General features: G+C 37.7%; 1 protein-coding gene across 7 annotated transcripts in view; it reads left to right on the top strand.

Annotated features, from left to right (window-relative positions):
• UBE2F (ubiquitin conjugating enzyme E2 F (putative)) overlaps positions 1-16,069 on the top strand; it is a 195,252-nt gene that overhangs the window by 44,105 nt on the left and 135,078 nt on the right. For all 7 annotated transcript variants that reach the window (XM_058185880.1, XM_058185862.1, XM_058185899.1 and 4 more), the window contains exon 6: positions 13,141-13,211. In XM_058185880.1, the coding sequence (XP_058041863.1) occupies positions 13,141-13,211 (71 nt within the window). The remainder of the gene's footprint in view (positions 1-13,140; positions 13,212-16,069) is intronic.

Raw genomic sequence — 16,069 nt, 5'->3', positions numbered from 1 at the left:
TAAGAAGGAAACATTTTTAAAGCTTGAAAGAAGTCCCAACCTGAAATTAGTGGCTAATTGGCACGCAGGAATTCAAAGTGAAGGAAAACAAAAAACAAAGAGGAACTTTAAGATTAAAGCCCTAAAACTTTCCATCTGGATTTAAAATTGGACTTGGAAGAAACTAAAAATAATAAAAGAAAAAGAAAACTGAGGAAAAGCATTCTTTAACAACGAAAGGATTTAATTGAAGAAGAGGAAGTAATTATCTTTAACGGATTAACAAATTTACATTTTGTTGCCGGGGGATTTGTGAATTGGAGAGAGACATCTGCTGGTGGAAAGGAAGCATTGCATAAGTCAGACCACTGTGGGAAACTACTGGAGGAGTATTTGTTTAAACAGCTGGAGCACAATTTCAAAAAGGAGTGGAAAGAATAAAGACAAACTGGAACGGTTTAAATGAACATTTGAATTGGACATTATTTGGAAAGAAAAAAGAGACATTATATGGACTTGAATTTGAATTATACATAAGCTAAAATAATAAATTCAAAAATCCTTTCTCTTTAAATTGATAGCATGGAGAGGTGGGAGCATGAGTACGAGGAACTAAGGGAGATGTTTCAAAAGGTGTGAGAAGCATTTAAGGGAAATAAAGAAGCGGAGGACTGGTTAGAATGCAAACAAAAAAAGGAAAAAAAATATGAGTGAGAAGCAAGAATACAATGTTGAAAAGGAAATAACTGAAGATTGACAGTGACAAAATAAAAATGGATAGGGGGAAGTATCTCTCAAAAAAGAAGAGAAGAGAAGGAAATGGGAAAAGATTGAGGGGAAAAATTAAAAGAGTAAAAATTAGAGAAAGGAGGCAGAAAGGAAGATACAAGAAAAAGAAGAAGATAAGAGAATGGGAGAAAGGGAGGAAAAATGTTGCAAACGGCCCGAAGGCTGAAGATGATTGATCAGACTTAAATAGCAAACAATGTCCAGAATCAACAGCACTTTATTGAACATCACATAAAGTTTATATAGTTTCTCAGTTTTTCATTTCTCACTTAACATACGTGTTACTTCATTATTGGTGAAGATTCATTATTGGTTAATGAATCTCCAAGGCACAATAATTGGTTAGTAATTACATCATTGGCTTTTTGTGTGAATATGTGTTTATGCTAGAAAGTAAATGCAACAATGTTTCAGGGTTACAGCTTCGTTTCATCCTGCATTTTGTATATGCTGAGAACGCTGCTTAACTGAGGTTTGCCATCCAAGATAAGAGCGCTACCCACATTCCAAAATGTATACATGATGAACAACAAAACGTTAACCCTTCCTAAACCCTTCATTTCCTCGCTTTTTGTTTTTAATGAAGAAAAGAGAGATTTTTCAATAGCACACAATTGAATTGGATGCAAAGTAATTTGGAGAAGGCTTACGAAAAAGAGCACAAAATGAAGGAATGCATTGCATAAAACAACCACAACTTATAAGAAAAACAAATATAATCACACCATAGAAAAACAATTGTTTTAACCAAGAAAAATCAGGTAACCAATTAGTTAACCAATCAAAAGGAGAAAAATTTTCATGAACATTATCTTTTATGGAAGCCTGTAAATTAGCCAGTTCATCCTTAATAGTCTTATTAAACGAATGAAAATGCACAGCGCAAGCATGCTGACCAACCAAGGGACAAAATCCACCTTGACGAGCTAACAAATAGTCTATAGCAAAACGTTGTTGAAGCATATCTTGATTTAATTCTTCAATTTCATTCTGCAAGTCTCGAATGATTGCAGCAGTAGCATTGATAGATTTTTCTAAGCGACATGTAAGTCCTAAAATAGATTGTCTTTTTTCTTGAACAATTATTTCTGGATATGATCCCAAGGTAATGACTCCAGTTATTGCTCCAGCAATTGCATGTCCATAGGTAGACAATGCAGAAAGTTGAGTGTCTATGATGATTTCATCAGAACATGACAGTCCCAAGGCTGCACGCTTTCTGTGAGATGATAATTGGCCAGGAACACCTATCTGTACTGGTAATGACAAATATCCAATTGCTGCACATTGATAGTTCTGAGGGTGTATATTTGTTGCATATTTGTCAAAGAAAAATCACATCGTAGGATCTTTTAACTGCCATCCAGCACAAATAGATCCAACATTAAAAGAATCTTTGGCTTCAAAAAGAGGAAAATTATCAGGATACATGTCAGGTACAATATAATGACCCTGTGATGTTTTATTAATAGTACCCCATAACCAATATTTTTGAGTACAATGACTATAATTTTCCAATTTATCTAAAATACGTTTTGCTTTTGGGTAATCAGACCAATTATTAAGCCAAGTTTGTCTAGCATAACAACAAAAACATAAAGGAGGAAAACAAAGAAAACAACATAAAAGAATAGTAACAGAATTAGCAGTTATAACAGCGAAAACTGCAGCTACAAGATTTTCTGGAGTTTGAGGTAAAGAAGCTTTCTTTAGTTGTTGTTAAGCTTCATAGGTAGTAGCTTTAACTTGACCCCAAGTCTGTTTGGAACCCTCACCACATCTCTGACATCAATACAATTGAACGTGTCCAGGAATATTTTACAAGAAGAGTTCTCCATTCCTCTGAAAACAACAAAATACCTTATCCCACCAGACTTGAAATCCTAGGCTTAGAAAACTTGGAACTCCGTCGCCTACGACAAGACCTAAGTTTAACTCACAGAATCATCTATTGTAATGTCCTTCCTGTTAAAGACTACTTTAGCTTCAATTGTAATAATACTAGAGCAACCAATAGATTTAAACTTAATGTCAACCGCTTTAATCTAGATTGCAGAAAATATGACTTCTGTAACAGAATCATCAGTGCTTGGAATACTTTACCTGACTCTGTGGTCTCTTCCCATAATCCTAAAATCTTCAACCAAAAACTTTCTACTATTGACCTCACCCCATTCCTAAGGGGACCATAAGGGGCGTGCATAAGCGCACAAAGCGTGCCTACCGTTCCTGTCCTATTGTTTTTCTTTCTTCTTCCTATATACATATATGCTTATACCTCCTTATATTTACCCATATATGTGTTTATATATTATATAATCTTTTTGTATGATACCTACATATATTGTTATGACAAAATAAATAAATAAAAATAAATAAGTCATGGCTGGAGGATGTGGCGATCTGGGAAGACGAGTCTCCGTTTTGAGATTCGGATTGAAGTTTGGAATGGGATTGTAATCAGAATCAATAACCCCTGGAACCACAAAACAGCCCAATTTATGAGCAGAAGAATGTGGTAAAGTAAGACCAACTAGTCCAGAGGGAATAGGACCAGAATACTGTGAAGGAACAAGTTTAACTTCTAATGGAAATTTAAAATCCAAATCTTCTTGAGTAATTAAATTGATCCCAGCGCTACCGGCTGGGGCTGGGGCGGCACAAGAGAGGGAGGAGGTAGGGTTATTGGAAAGGCACGCTTTGTTTTCTGGGTGGCTGCCACACACATTGGCAAGTTTCCCGAACGGAAACGGCACTGGTTTGCCCAGTGAAAACTCTTTTTGCATAAAGGACATTTCTTTGTAGGATGGTTAACACCAGTAGATGGCGCTGAACGACAATCTTTTTGAAAATGGCCAGATTTCCCACATCTAAAACAATTCCCTAAAGGCTTCTGCCCTTTTTGAATAGCAGCAGCTAATAAATGCATCTTGTGTGACTGAGATCCTATATCTTAACAAACACGTAACGTGTCTGCCAAGGTATAATGATCTGTAGCTTTTAAAGGTTGCAGAGCATGTTTACAATCTGCATTAGCATTTTCAATAGCCAATTGATGTAACAACTCTCCAGCTGCTTCCTGATGATCGAATTGTTGACGTATAGCTTTTGAAAGTCGTTCCACAAAATTAGCATAAGGCTCAGTTGCTCCCTGACATATGTTAGAAAAATTAGTTCTTGGCTCACCAATTTGTGGAACTTTCAAAAAAGCTCTAAAAGCACATTCAGAGACTACAGCTAAAGTAGCAAGAGGGAGAACAATCTCTGTAGGGATAGTTGCAAATTGACTAGATCCAAATAATTGTTCCACTGTGTAAGCACCCCCCGCCCTAAAGCAGCTGCCTGAGCATGACGAAGATATTCACTTTCCCAGACAACATATTGCATAGATGATAATATCATGAGAAAAATTTGTTTCCAATCTTCAGGTACCATAGTATATCCATTTTTAATTCCTTCTAGTAATCCCCTTGTAAAATTTCCACTAATTCCATAATCAATAATAGCTTTTTTCAACTTCCCATTCTTCTATCTGTTGTCCAGCTTGCGGTCCTGGATGATATTGCACTGGACATACTGATAACAATTCAGCTAACTCTTCCCCAGAAATAGCAGCATCCTTCTTACAAGTTTCCACCATCTTTTGAAAAGAAGTTTGTGGAGCAATGTCAGGAGGAGGTTTTTGTCCAGTATCAGGAGGTGCAGAAGGCAACAAAATTTTAGTTTCAGATACCGGAGGAAGCACTACAGTAGTAGAATGCTGAGGCAAAGGAGGTGATAAAAGAGAAACTTCCTCATGACCAAATGTTTCCACAGCATGTCTACACAAATGCCAAACATGCAAAATTTCTATCTCTGCTCTCGGCTCAGAATGCAAAACTTTACCAATTTTTTCCCAATCTGACAATTTTAAAGAACCCTTTTCAGGATACCATAAACATTTTAAAGCAATTTCTCGTACCAGTTGAAAAAGAGCTTTCTGTGAAACAGCTAAATCAGATTTTTTTAAGAAGATAACCCAATTCCTCTGCATGCTTTCTCTGTCCTTGTGAAAGTGAAGACCCCATTACTTACAGAAACCTTGAAAGGTTGAGAAGCCTGAAGGCTGACGATGCATCTGTCCTTGCCGGATGAAGTAAAGAGGGTCCCTGTTTCGGGGTGCCAAATGTTGCAAACGGCCCGAAGGCTGAAGATGATTGATCAGACTTAAACAGCAAACGATGTCCAGAATCAACAGCACTTTATTGAACATCACATAAAGTTTATATAAGTTCTCAGTTTCTCATTTCTCACCTAACATACGTGTTACTTCATTATTGGTTAATGAATCTGCAAGGCACAATAATTGGTTAGTAATTACATCATTGGCTTTTCGTGTGAATATGTATTTATGCTAGAAAGTAAATGCAACAATGTTTCAGGGTTACAACTTTTTTTCATCCTGTATTCTTGTATATGTTGAGAACGCTGCTTAACTGAGGTTTGCCATCCAAGATAAGAGCGCTACCCACACTCCAAAATGTATACATGATGAACAACAAAATGTTAATCCTTCATAAACCCTTCAGAAAACATTAAGAAATGGAATTTTGGAGAGACTGAAAGAAAATGGTTAAAAGGGGAAGGAAAATGGATAGCAGAAAGGAAATTAAAACATCAATAGGTTGATTTAAGGGAAGGATATTAGTAGTAGAAACTGTAAGAAGTAAATTAGAAGAAATATATAGATTATTGTAAAAGAGAAGCAAGGATGAAATGAAGTGTATGTAAGAAGCAAAAAAGAAGAAATATACTGTATAATGTAAAATGGAGAAGTAGATGAAATGTGAAAGATAAAATGAGTTATATGTTTTGTTGCCTAAGGATGTATGGATTGGAGAGAACAATAGTGGATGGTAAAGAAATATGTTTTAAATATTGAAAAGAACAAAGAAATTAATTGAAATTAAGATATAAAACTGAAAAGTTAGCAAATGATATAAGTAAGGATGAAATGAAATATATGCAAGAAGTAAAAAAGAAGAAGTATACTGTTTAAGAAAAATAGACCAGCAGATGACTTGTGAAAGATAGAGTGGTTTATAGGTGAAAATAATTGAAAGTGAGATATAAAATTGAACAAAATCAAAATGTTAGTAAATGATGTATGCTAATGAAAGGTAAAAACAATTATTGAACTGGGAATAAGAATTTAAAGAAATAATAGGTGGAAGGTTGAACTAACTAAAAGGTTATAAGGTAAAAATGGAATAAGTTGAAATACATTGTTAATAATTAAAAAGGGGAATTCTGAGAAATACATTCAATGGAGGAAATGGACACCATAGTGAAAAATACTGAACTGAAAATGAATACAGTAATAGAGAGAGATAAGGAGGAGTAGAGAGATGGGAAAAAAGGGAGAAGGAGAGAGAGAAAGAGAAGAAAGGGAAAAGGGGATAAAGAAAGGGAGGGGAAATAAGAGTAGCAGAGAAGGTTAGATAAGGAGGAAGAAAGGAGGAGGGGGAGAAAGGAAGGGGAAGTAGAAAAGGAGTAGAAGAGGAGGGAAGAAAGTAGGAAGGACGGGAGAGGAAAGAGAAAGAGAAGAAAGATTGCTGTAAAACAAAAAAGATGAAATGGAAGAAAGGCAACCCCGAACATGTTTGAACATATCAGGATAAAAACTGAATAATCTACAAAATAATAAAAGAGAATATATATCAGTAAAAATTGAGAAATTAGAACCTGAGGACAAAAGAAAATGTGGTTTATATAAACAAGCATAGAAATATTAAGATATGATTAAAAATATGGAAAAATAACATTTTGGCAGAAATTGTAACTAAGTAAAATGTATTTGGATATGATAAGTTGTATAAGATATGATATGGCCAATACTCTGTTGATAAAATATGTGGGTGTGGGTGTGAAGAAAAAAACAACAATAAAAATTGATTCAAAAAGGTGCTGCAGGTGCCGGGCTACAGCTACGCTGAGCTGGGGTACTTCAGGCCTTGGCCTGGCAGCCACTGCAGCTCTCATCAGGCTATGCGAGGCAAGTGTGGGGCGGCCCCTGGTCGCTTGCAGCAGCTCTACAGCCACCTCACCTCACCTTGCTACCCAGCAGCCTCCACTACCTCCCGCTGGAGCTACCCTACACACAGCTGGCATGAGAGCTGCAGCACCCACCAGGGCTAGCCCGGCACCTGCAGCACTGAGTAGGTGTGCAGGCCAGCGCTCAGCAGCCCAAAGGAGACTCCTGTCAGCCTGAGTTCCGTGTCCAGCCGGAGAGCGGTTCCCAGGACTGCCTGATTCTCAACCAGCCAGCTGCATGATGGGAGGGGGCTTCCCTCCCACATGAAAGAGAGGCTGGGTTGCATAAAGGGCCTTCCCCCCCACCCCGAGACCCTCGCAAGTGCTGGGCTCTACCCTAGGGAGCCTCAATCGGGACCAAGCTCTCAGAAAACCCTGGCCTCTACACATCCTGCTAGGAGGGTGAAGAGCCCCCACGAGGCCAGCAGCAGCATAGTGGCCCCTTTGTGGCTGTGGGCAAGCAGACAGTGGAATGGAGAGGGCGGGGCCAGCAGTAGCTGCACTCCCAATCCTGTCGGCTCCCATGCGCAATGCCTCCTGCATGTCAGAAATAACGACCTGCCTGAAAATAAGCCTGAGTACTTATTTTGGGGCCCAAAAGAAAATAAGAGCGGGTCTTATTTTTAGGGAAACATGGTAATACTAAATGCATAGTTAAAAGGGATCAGCCTGGTGCAGTCCTTCCAGAGATCATTTTTAGAATTTTAGCTCTTCAGCCAGGCTTGAATTGAAGATTGGCATTGGCAGTGGCATGATGTAGGTGCATCTGTTACTTTTCCTCCCATGGCAGCTGCTAATGAACTTTTCTTCCCAACACAGTTGCAAGGGAAGCAGGAGGAGGCAAAGAAGGAGAAAAAGAAAGATTGATGAATGATGGCAGCTATGGAGTCACCTGCTACTTTTGCTCCTATAGCAGCTGCTAACAAACTTTCAGCTGTTTAACTTTTCCTCCTGAGGCAGCTGCTAAAGTAGGAGAAAGAAGGAAGAAAAAGAAGGACTGAAGAATGGCAGCAGTGGCATAGTGTGGTGCAGGGGTGCCTGTTACTTTTACTTCCATGGCAAATGCTAATGAACTATTCCTCCTGCGGCAGCTGCTAAGATAGGAGAAGGAAGAGGAGGAGGAGAAAGAGAAGGAGGAGGAGGAAAAGAAAGAAGAGAGTGCTCATTGCTTCTTGACAAGGTTTCTAAATCAGATGCCCAGGTGGCCAAAAAGATTTGCATAACAATTTCTAGTCGTCTTATTCTCTTACTCAGAAACATAATGAGGAGGGTAATTCTAATAGAACCATTTGTGTCTCACTAAAGTGGGGTTTTCAATCTGCTAGAAAGGAAAACCTCCTTGTCAGTCCAATTGACAGCTTGGAAACGGAATAGTTGTGATTAAAGATCAAGTTCTTAAAACATTGCTTTATCTAGAATACTTCTTTCACAAGGTCAATTGGAAAATCTTTCTCATATGGTTTTAGGACTTCCTTTAAGAAAATCAGTGAAATTTTGGGATTTCTCCAGGAAATAGTCTGGAAGCTTCTGAGAACTCATAGGGACTGCTTTCAGTAGTATTTTGTCCTAGAAAGACAAAAAGTATTACATTGGTGCCTCGTGTTGAGAGATATTTTTGAAAGGGGTGGCTCTGATATTTCCAACCAATAATATGAACTAGTTATGATGACAGTCATGGGTATAACACTTGAACCATTTTTTAAGAAGAAGTTGAGGTTTAAGGCTTTTCATTTGGTAGTCAGGCTGGAATCTGGCTTTTTCAGTCATCAAGTTTTGAATTTTTCATTAGGACAATTAAATGCTCTGGCCTGGTTGCTCTTTTAATATCAATTATATAGCCAGCACAAGAGATACTTCTATTTTCTTTTTGCTCTAATTTTTCTCAACAGCATGTGCTTTGGCACTGAATATTCTGTCCAGTGCAGGAATCCTCTTACCAATGCAGAAAAATGGCTGTCCAGTCTTTTCTAGAAAACTTCCAATAATGGTATGGACATTTTGCATGACTTCAGTATGCAGGCTCCACTGATTGATTCTCATATTCAGAACGTTCTTTTTATCTAAAATTTGTATCTCTCACTGTTTCCATCCCATTGATTCTTGTCTTACACTTGGATGCTGTGGAAAATTAATCCATGTGCTCTTTCCTATGATAACCCTTTATGTATTGGAACAGTGCTATCATGTCTCTCCTAGGCCTTCTCTTCTTTAGGCTAAACATACTTATTTTCTTTAACTGTTCTTCATAGGAATCCAAGCCTTTTATTATCATTTCTGCTCTTCTATACGCTTCTTCCAGAATTGGTCACAATGTGATCTCATCACTGCAGCATAGAATAGTATATTACTTCTTCTGATCTTGACATAGTATCTCCCTTGTTGTAGTCCCAAACTACATTGACTGTTTTTGTACCTGCAGCATACTGCTGGCTCATGCTTAAATCTTTTTAGATCCTTCTTGCAAAGATTACTGTTGAACTAGTTATCACTGTCTTGTATCTGTGCATATAGCTTCTCCTATCTGCATGCAGAATCTTAGATCTCTTGCCATTAAACAATTTGTTGGATAGGACCCAATGTCCAAGTTTTGATCTTCAGATTCTACAAGAGTTCTTGTCTTCTTTCAAGTGAAATCTAAAAGAGAAGAGCTGTGTAAAAATCCTTTTAAAGCATACAGTAAAATCTCTGGTCACGAATGCTTCTGACCATGACCAAATTGGGTTCTGACCAAAAAATCCACATTTTTTTTCTGTAGCCGATTTTCCCTTCTGCGCCATTTTTTTTGTAAGCGTCAAATTTCCAAAATTAGGTTCGCGTCATGACCAAGTCATGATCAAAGTTATGGAACGAATTATGGTCATGACCAGAGGTTTTACTGTATTTTCTCTCTTTTTAATATAATTTTAATGAAAATGTTTACTTAAATAAAAAAAAGAAATATATAAAAGACAGAAAGAAGAGTAAAAGAATAAAAAAACTTAAGCAAAAGTAAAAAGGAACCAATCTGTTAAAGAAAAAAGTCTCTGACTTCTAACTTTCATTACAGCAATTACAATCAAAGTTATTATTTTCCCTCCCTTGTAAACATAACCATAATCCCTTTGTCATCTTCTTCAACACTTTTTCAATCATGTAGTCTAAAATTATTATTTCAGCTCTTTCCATTTTCATTAAATCATTAAATGTTCAGTATTCCACAAACGTACTTGTTATTTCATCTTCTGTGATGGGTGCTGTATATTTCTTCATTTTATACACATAAAATAATCTTGCTGGCTAATGAAATAGTATCCACTTTTGTAAATTCATCTGTCATAACCAAATAACTTTCCTTCCTCCTATAACTTTTGCTCCCTTTGTAGTAATAACTTTTTCTTTATTTCAAATTTGTAATAATAAACCGAGGAAAAAAATAAAAGGTTTTTTTTTAAATGTCCATAATATTTTAGTCCCTTTCAATTATTCCAATACTCCATATTTCTGTAACCACATGAAGTTCCTAGAACTTCTTGTTCCTATTTATTTATTTATTTATTTATTTATTTATTTATTTATTTATTTATTTATTTACCACAGTCAGCCAATTAGCTTCCTTGACAGGTTTAAACGTTCTTTCTCATGCAGAGATACATTATCCAGTGGTGGGATTCACCAGTTCTAACAACTGGTTCGCTGTGCATGCGCACCAAACTTGCATTTCCACGCATGCTCATTACGATCGAATGTTACCTTCTATTGAATCCAGAGTGAATAAAACAGCTGAGGCGCTCCTATTAGCTGGGCTTAAAACAAAAGAAATATAGGTAGGTTATAGCATACGGGCGGGCCCATCTGATCATCAGAGAGAACCGGTTCACTCTCAGCTGATTGTTGGAGCTACCGGTACGCCTGAACCGGTGAGAACCAGCTGAATCCCACCCCTTACATTATCTATTTATTTAATTAAAAAAAATACTTTAAATAAGACAGTATTCCAAATTTAACTGTCCCTTTAGTCCATCTTTTTAACTTTCTTATTCATGGTAATCATGGTAAGCATTTTGCTTTTAATTCTTTATCTTTTTATAAATTTCATTAAAAGTTTTACAAAGAATATAAAATTAACCTAAACTAATGAAAAATGCAGAAAAGAGAAAAAAAAGTTCAGAAAGAAGAAAAGAGACTTCCAATTTTCTTTGCAATAAATATACCATAAATACAATTATAAAATTATCCCTTACTCTAATTAGAAAACTTATTTTTTTATATTAGCAGATTTTTTTTCTAATCATTAAAACCACAAATGAAAGCACATTTTTTCCATGAAAAAAGTCTATAAGGAATTTGAATGCATTTTAACTTCAGGAGGAATTTTCCTATTTTCCCAGCACAGGTGGAAGTTAAACATGTTTGGGCGTTATTAGGCAAAACATTTAAAATCAAACCCTGGAGGCTAAACTATACGATGAATGATTGTGGGAACTAGATATGTCCAGTCTAACAAAGAGAAAGATTAGGGATGATATGATAGCAGTCTTCCAATGTCTTGAGGGTTTGTCACAGAGAAGGGATTGACCTATTCTTCAAAGGACCTGAGGACAGGGGAAAGAGTAACAGAAGTTTACTAAAGAGATCCAATCTAGAATTATGGAGAAATTTCCTGACAGTGAGAACAATTAATCCGTGGAATGGTTTGCCACCAGAAAGCCAAGGAAAAAGTTCCATTCAGATGTCTGTGATCATCTGAAAAGATACTCATTTTCTAAACCATTCTAAACCATTTCTAAACCATTTCTAAACCATGAAGGGCTTTAAACCAGCACATTGAATTGCACTTAGGAGTTAAAAAAGAGCCAGTGCAGTTTTCAAATTATAAAAGTGTTATATGGGTGTACTGAAGCATGCCTATAGCTAATTGGGTTGCTGCATTCTGAATCAGTAATAGCTTCCACATGTTATTCCGAGACACTTAAATGTAGAGTAAAAAGCAAGAGGTGACTAAGCCATGACTGACCGTGTTTAGTGCTCCCCATTCCAGGAAGGATTATAATTTTTGTACAAGATACTCTTAACCATAGTTGCCATTTGCTCATCAAGCAAGTGTTGTAGCTTGGGAGGATCCCCAAGTTACACAACAATTCTACATGAGGGAGTATTTCTTTGTTTAGAACTGAAGATGAGATCTGTTCTAAGTTGGATGGTTTATGAACTCTGAACCTTTGTGCCTTATTAGTATTAAGCCTCAACATGTACCTTTGTTATATCAACCTTAAGGTATCTTGGAGCACTTGGACACCATCACTTCATTCACTCAAAGTCAGAGTATAAAGTTGGATGTCAAGAGTGGACAGGTGATACCTGTCCCTGTGTTGATGGATGACTTCACCTGGTGACTTCATGTAGATGTTGAATATAAATAAAATAAATTTTGATCACTGGTATCCTATAACTGAGAGTTTAAAGTATTGCATTCTATAATGCAATACATTCATAGGCTTTCCTATACAAATCTGTTCAGCTTTATAAAAAAAAACCCATATCATGCTATGTTGGGTTACCTTTAAACTTTTTGTTAAAAAACAGAACTTCAGGGTAAAACTAAAATAAAGGTACAGTTTAAAAAGTAATAAAACAAGGCCAAAGGAAAAGTAAGTGAGAAAAGGAGAAAAATAATCACAGTGGTGGAGGAATGGATAGTGAAGAAGTCAAAATTTACAGAAATGGCAAAAAAACAATTTACAGAAATGGCAAAAAAACAATTTTCCCCCCTGAATGTCTGGAAACCTTGCTAAAAGAAAAATCAAATGATCTTCAAAAATATGAATTTCACAGAAAAGTAAGACCTCCAAGATTCCTTCTAACCCAATGTCCAATTCTATATTCTGTGATTTATGGATCTGAAGATTAAGAAAGATGTGGATTAAATGAGAGGTCGAAGAGACTTGTATTGCATCTCAGGGGGAATAGGGAAAATAAAATTATAATTATCTGATTATAATTGATTTGTATCCATCAAATATCATTTAGTTTCCTAATAATATGAGTTGGCTTAAGTGAAAGACATTAAAATGTTTCTAATTTGATATATGTAAACCTTTGTCATTCTTTTATTAATAATACATGGTTTGCCCAATACTTGATTTTTATAGCTAAGTAGAAAATTTTAAAAAAATGTTAGAAGGGACGGGAATAGGAATTGTCTGTCTGTTATGTATCTTCATGGAGCTGAGATACACACTGCATAGAAGGTAGGGAGATGAAGAATGAGCAATTTGCCTTTCATATATAACACCTTGTAATCTCTGTTTTATTCTTTGACAGCCTCCAAAGGTAAAATGTTTGACAAGAATCTGGCATCCAAATATAACTGAGACAGGGGAAATCTGTTTGAGGTAATTCATTATTTAAATAGTTCAGTTTTCTTTTATTACTGTTTTATCAAATATATACATAAAAGGGGTGGGTGGGTGAAGAGCATATATAAGTTTAAAAAGAAAATGGAATGCCTAATACTTCTAGATGATTTTTTTGGCTTGTCTGTTTGATCAATAGTTGAGCAGTTAATTAGTAGCTAATTCAGTGGACAAAAATTATGCAAAAGATATATTAAATATAGAGGTAACCATCTATCTGCTTCTACACTCTAGTAATTGTAATTTTTCTAAACTAAAGCATTGGCTTTATCTGATCTTCTTAAGACTATTAATTATTAAATATGCCCTTCTGAAATGGTAAATTACTTTCATCATTTTAGGGAAAGAACAACATTATTTGTGTACATTATAAAGAAAACAGGACAGAATTTATGAAAATTAGAAAGTGGTTGAAGAGAGCTGAATGACAGAAAGAAAGTTAAAGGGAAGAAAAGGAAAGGAGTAACTATATAGCTTTTAAAAGAGAAAGAACAGATATAAATTTAACATGGAAGGAAGGAAAGAGAGAGTGAAAGTGTAACACAGTATACTGTTATGTCTTCCTCTATGACTAGGAGAAGAATGTTTTAACTATCTTGTGCTTTCAAAAACAGAAATAAATGTGATAGTTTATAAAACAGACAACCAATATTTTCCATGAATGAAGGTGAATATACATGTCCCAGGATAATGTTGCAGGTTCTAATCTGGGTTGGCCACCAGGGCCAGAGGCTTAGTCTTCTGAGCTTTCAGACTTGTTTCTGGAGCCCATCTTTAGGGAACCTCTTTCTAGCAGAGTGTATATTTTGGGCTATTGTGTTTGGTGCCTGTTGTATGTGGCTTTTTAGATGTTGATTGGGCTGTTGATTATTGGTTATTAAATTATTCGCTGTTGCTTCCTTCTGCCTCTAAGGTGGTGATAAATCAACACTCTTGTTGACTAACGAGGTGCCCATTTCCCTGGCTTCAATCACTTCCCTGGCTGTTTTTGTGCCTGCTCATCCAACAATCTTAATAGCTGCAAAATTGAATGTATGTCGTTCACTGCAGTGTGAGGCTACTACTAATGAGTTTGGGTCTCCTCGATTGACTGCTCACTAGTGTTCTTGCAGTCTGGTTGTTAACTTCCTCCCCATCTGTCCTGCATGGAGACTTGCAATCCATGCAAGAGATCCAGTAGATTACATTGGAAGTATCATACCTCCAAGCGATCTTTACAATGCATAATTTGTCCTCGTATGGTAGCCTCTGGGTGGTGTGCAATGTCCACTTGCAGATCTCGAAGATTGTGTTCTACAGCTTCTGAAATGTTTTTGATGTATGACATGGTGTGCCATGTGGTTGGTCTTGTACCTTGTTTCTTCCTTTCTCTCCCCATCACATACATCTTGTAACAAATGATTGTGGGTACCCATTTTTCATGAATTGTTTGTGTAAGTACCTCCAGCTGTTCAGCTTGCTGTGTACTACAGTGGGTTCTCACCAGTGGTGGGTTTCTACTGGTTCGCACTGGTTTGCGTGAACCAGTAGCAGTAATTTGGCCTGGGTCGCCAAAACCAAAAACCAAAAAACCGTCGCCATTGTCTGCCCCAGTCCTGTTTGTGAAAAAGAAGACCGGAGACTTGTGACTTTGTTGCGATTACCGCAAGTTAAATGCCATCGTGGTGTGCAACCGGTATTTTCTGCCCCTTACTTCCAAACTCTTGGAATGGCTTCGGGAGGCTACCATGTTCACTTGCGAGGGGCCTATAATCTTTTTTGGCTCCATCCCAGGGATGAATGGAAGACAGCGTTCGGCACCCGTTATGGACATTTTGAGTATACGGTCATGCTGTTTGGGCTGACCAATGCTCCTGCCGTCTTCCAACATTTCCTGAATGATATTTTTAGGGACCTCTTAGACAAGTTTGTCGTCATTTATCTCGATGACATTCTGATCTACTCCCTCTCCCAGGAGAGCCATCAACAGCACCTCTGCCAGGTCCTGCAATGTCTTCGGGAACATCATCTGTACGCAAAACTGGAGAAATGCCAGTTTTTCCAGTCCACCATCGAGTTCCTGGGGTGTTGCATCTCTTCCAAGGGCATTGCTATGGAGCCGAGCAAGGTGGAGTGTCAGCATTCCAGAAAATCCCTCCTGTAGAAAAGACTCCGAAGCCAACATCTTTCAAAGTTCTTTTACTAGCATGGGTAAACTGGCACAGTTGGATGAAAACCAAAACTGGGGATTCGGGTTCCTCCCTCAGTAATACAAACTCCAAAATCTCCACCCTCATGACCCCTCTGCCGGTCACATGTTCCAATCCTCATGTCAAAGCATCACTCCGGCCACTCCTCCTCCAGATGTGAGCCCAGCCTGATCTTGACTGGCAGGAAAAATGTTGTCATGTCTAATAGCCGCTTGTACCCTCCCTCTCCTACTTTCCCACACCGGAGAAAGTGGCAGCGTGTGGAAGCCTTCGGCCTAGTATGGCTTCCAAAGCTGACATGGAGTCTGCATAGTTGGCAGCCTCCTCAAGCAAAGGATGCCCAGCGCCTTCTCGGGTTCACCAACTACTATCAGATCTTTATCCCCGGCTTTGGTGCCTTGACTGCGCCCCTCACTCGGCTTCTGCCAAAAAAGGTCCCATTCCGAGCAGCAGGCATTCCAGACCTTGAAACAGGCCTTCCTGAAGGAGCCTATCTTGAAGCATCCTGACCCCCATTGTCCATTTGTGGTGGAAGCAGATGCACCGGATGTTGCTGTTGGTGCGGTGTTGCTCCAGGCTCGCACATCTGGCGGTGCCCTTTCCCTCGCACATATTATTCCCGGAAGTTCAACCCTTCTGAGCGCAATT

The sequence above is a fragment of the Ahaetulla prasina genome, chromosome 1, assembly GCF_028640845.1.
Source record: "Ahaetulla prasina isolate Xishuangbanna chromosome 1, ASM2864084v1, whole genome shotgun sequence".
Taxonomy (NCBI): Eukaryota; Metazoa; Chordata; class Lepidosauria; order Squamata; family Colubridae; genus Ahaetulla; species Ahaetulla prasina.
Note: the sequence above shows the minus strand (reverse complement) of the source record. Positions and strands in the feature narration are given on the sequence as shown.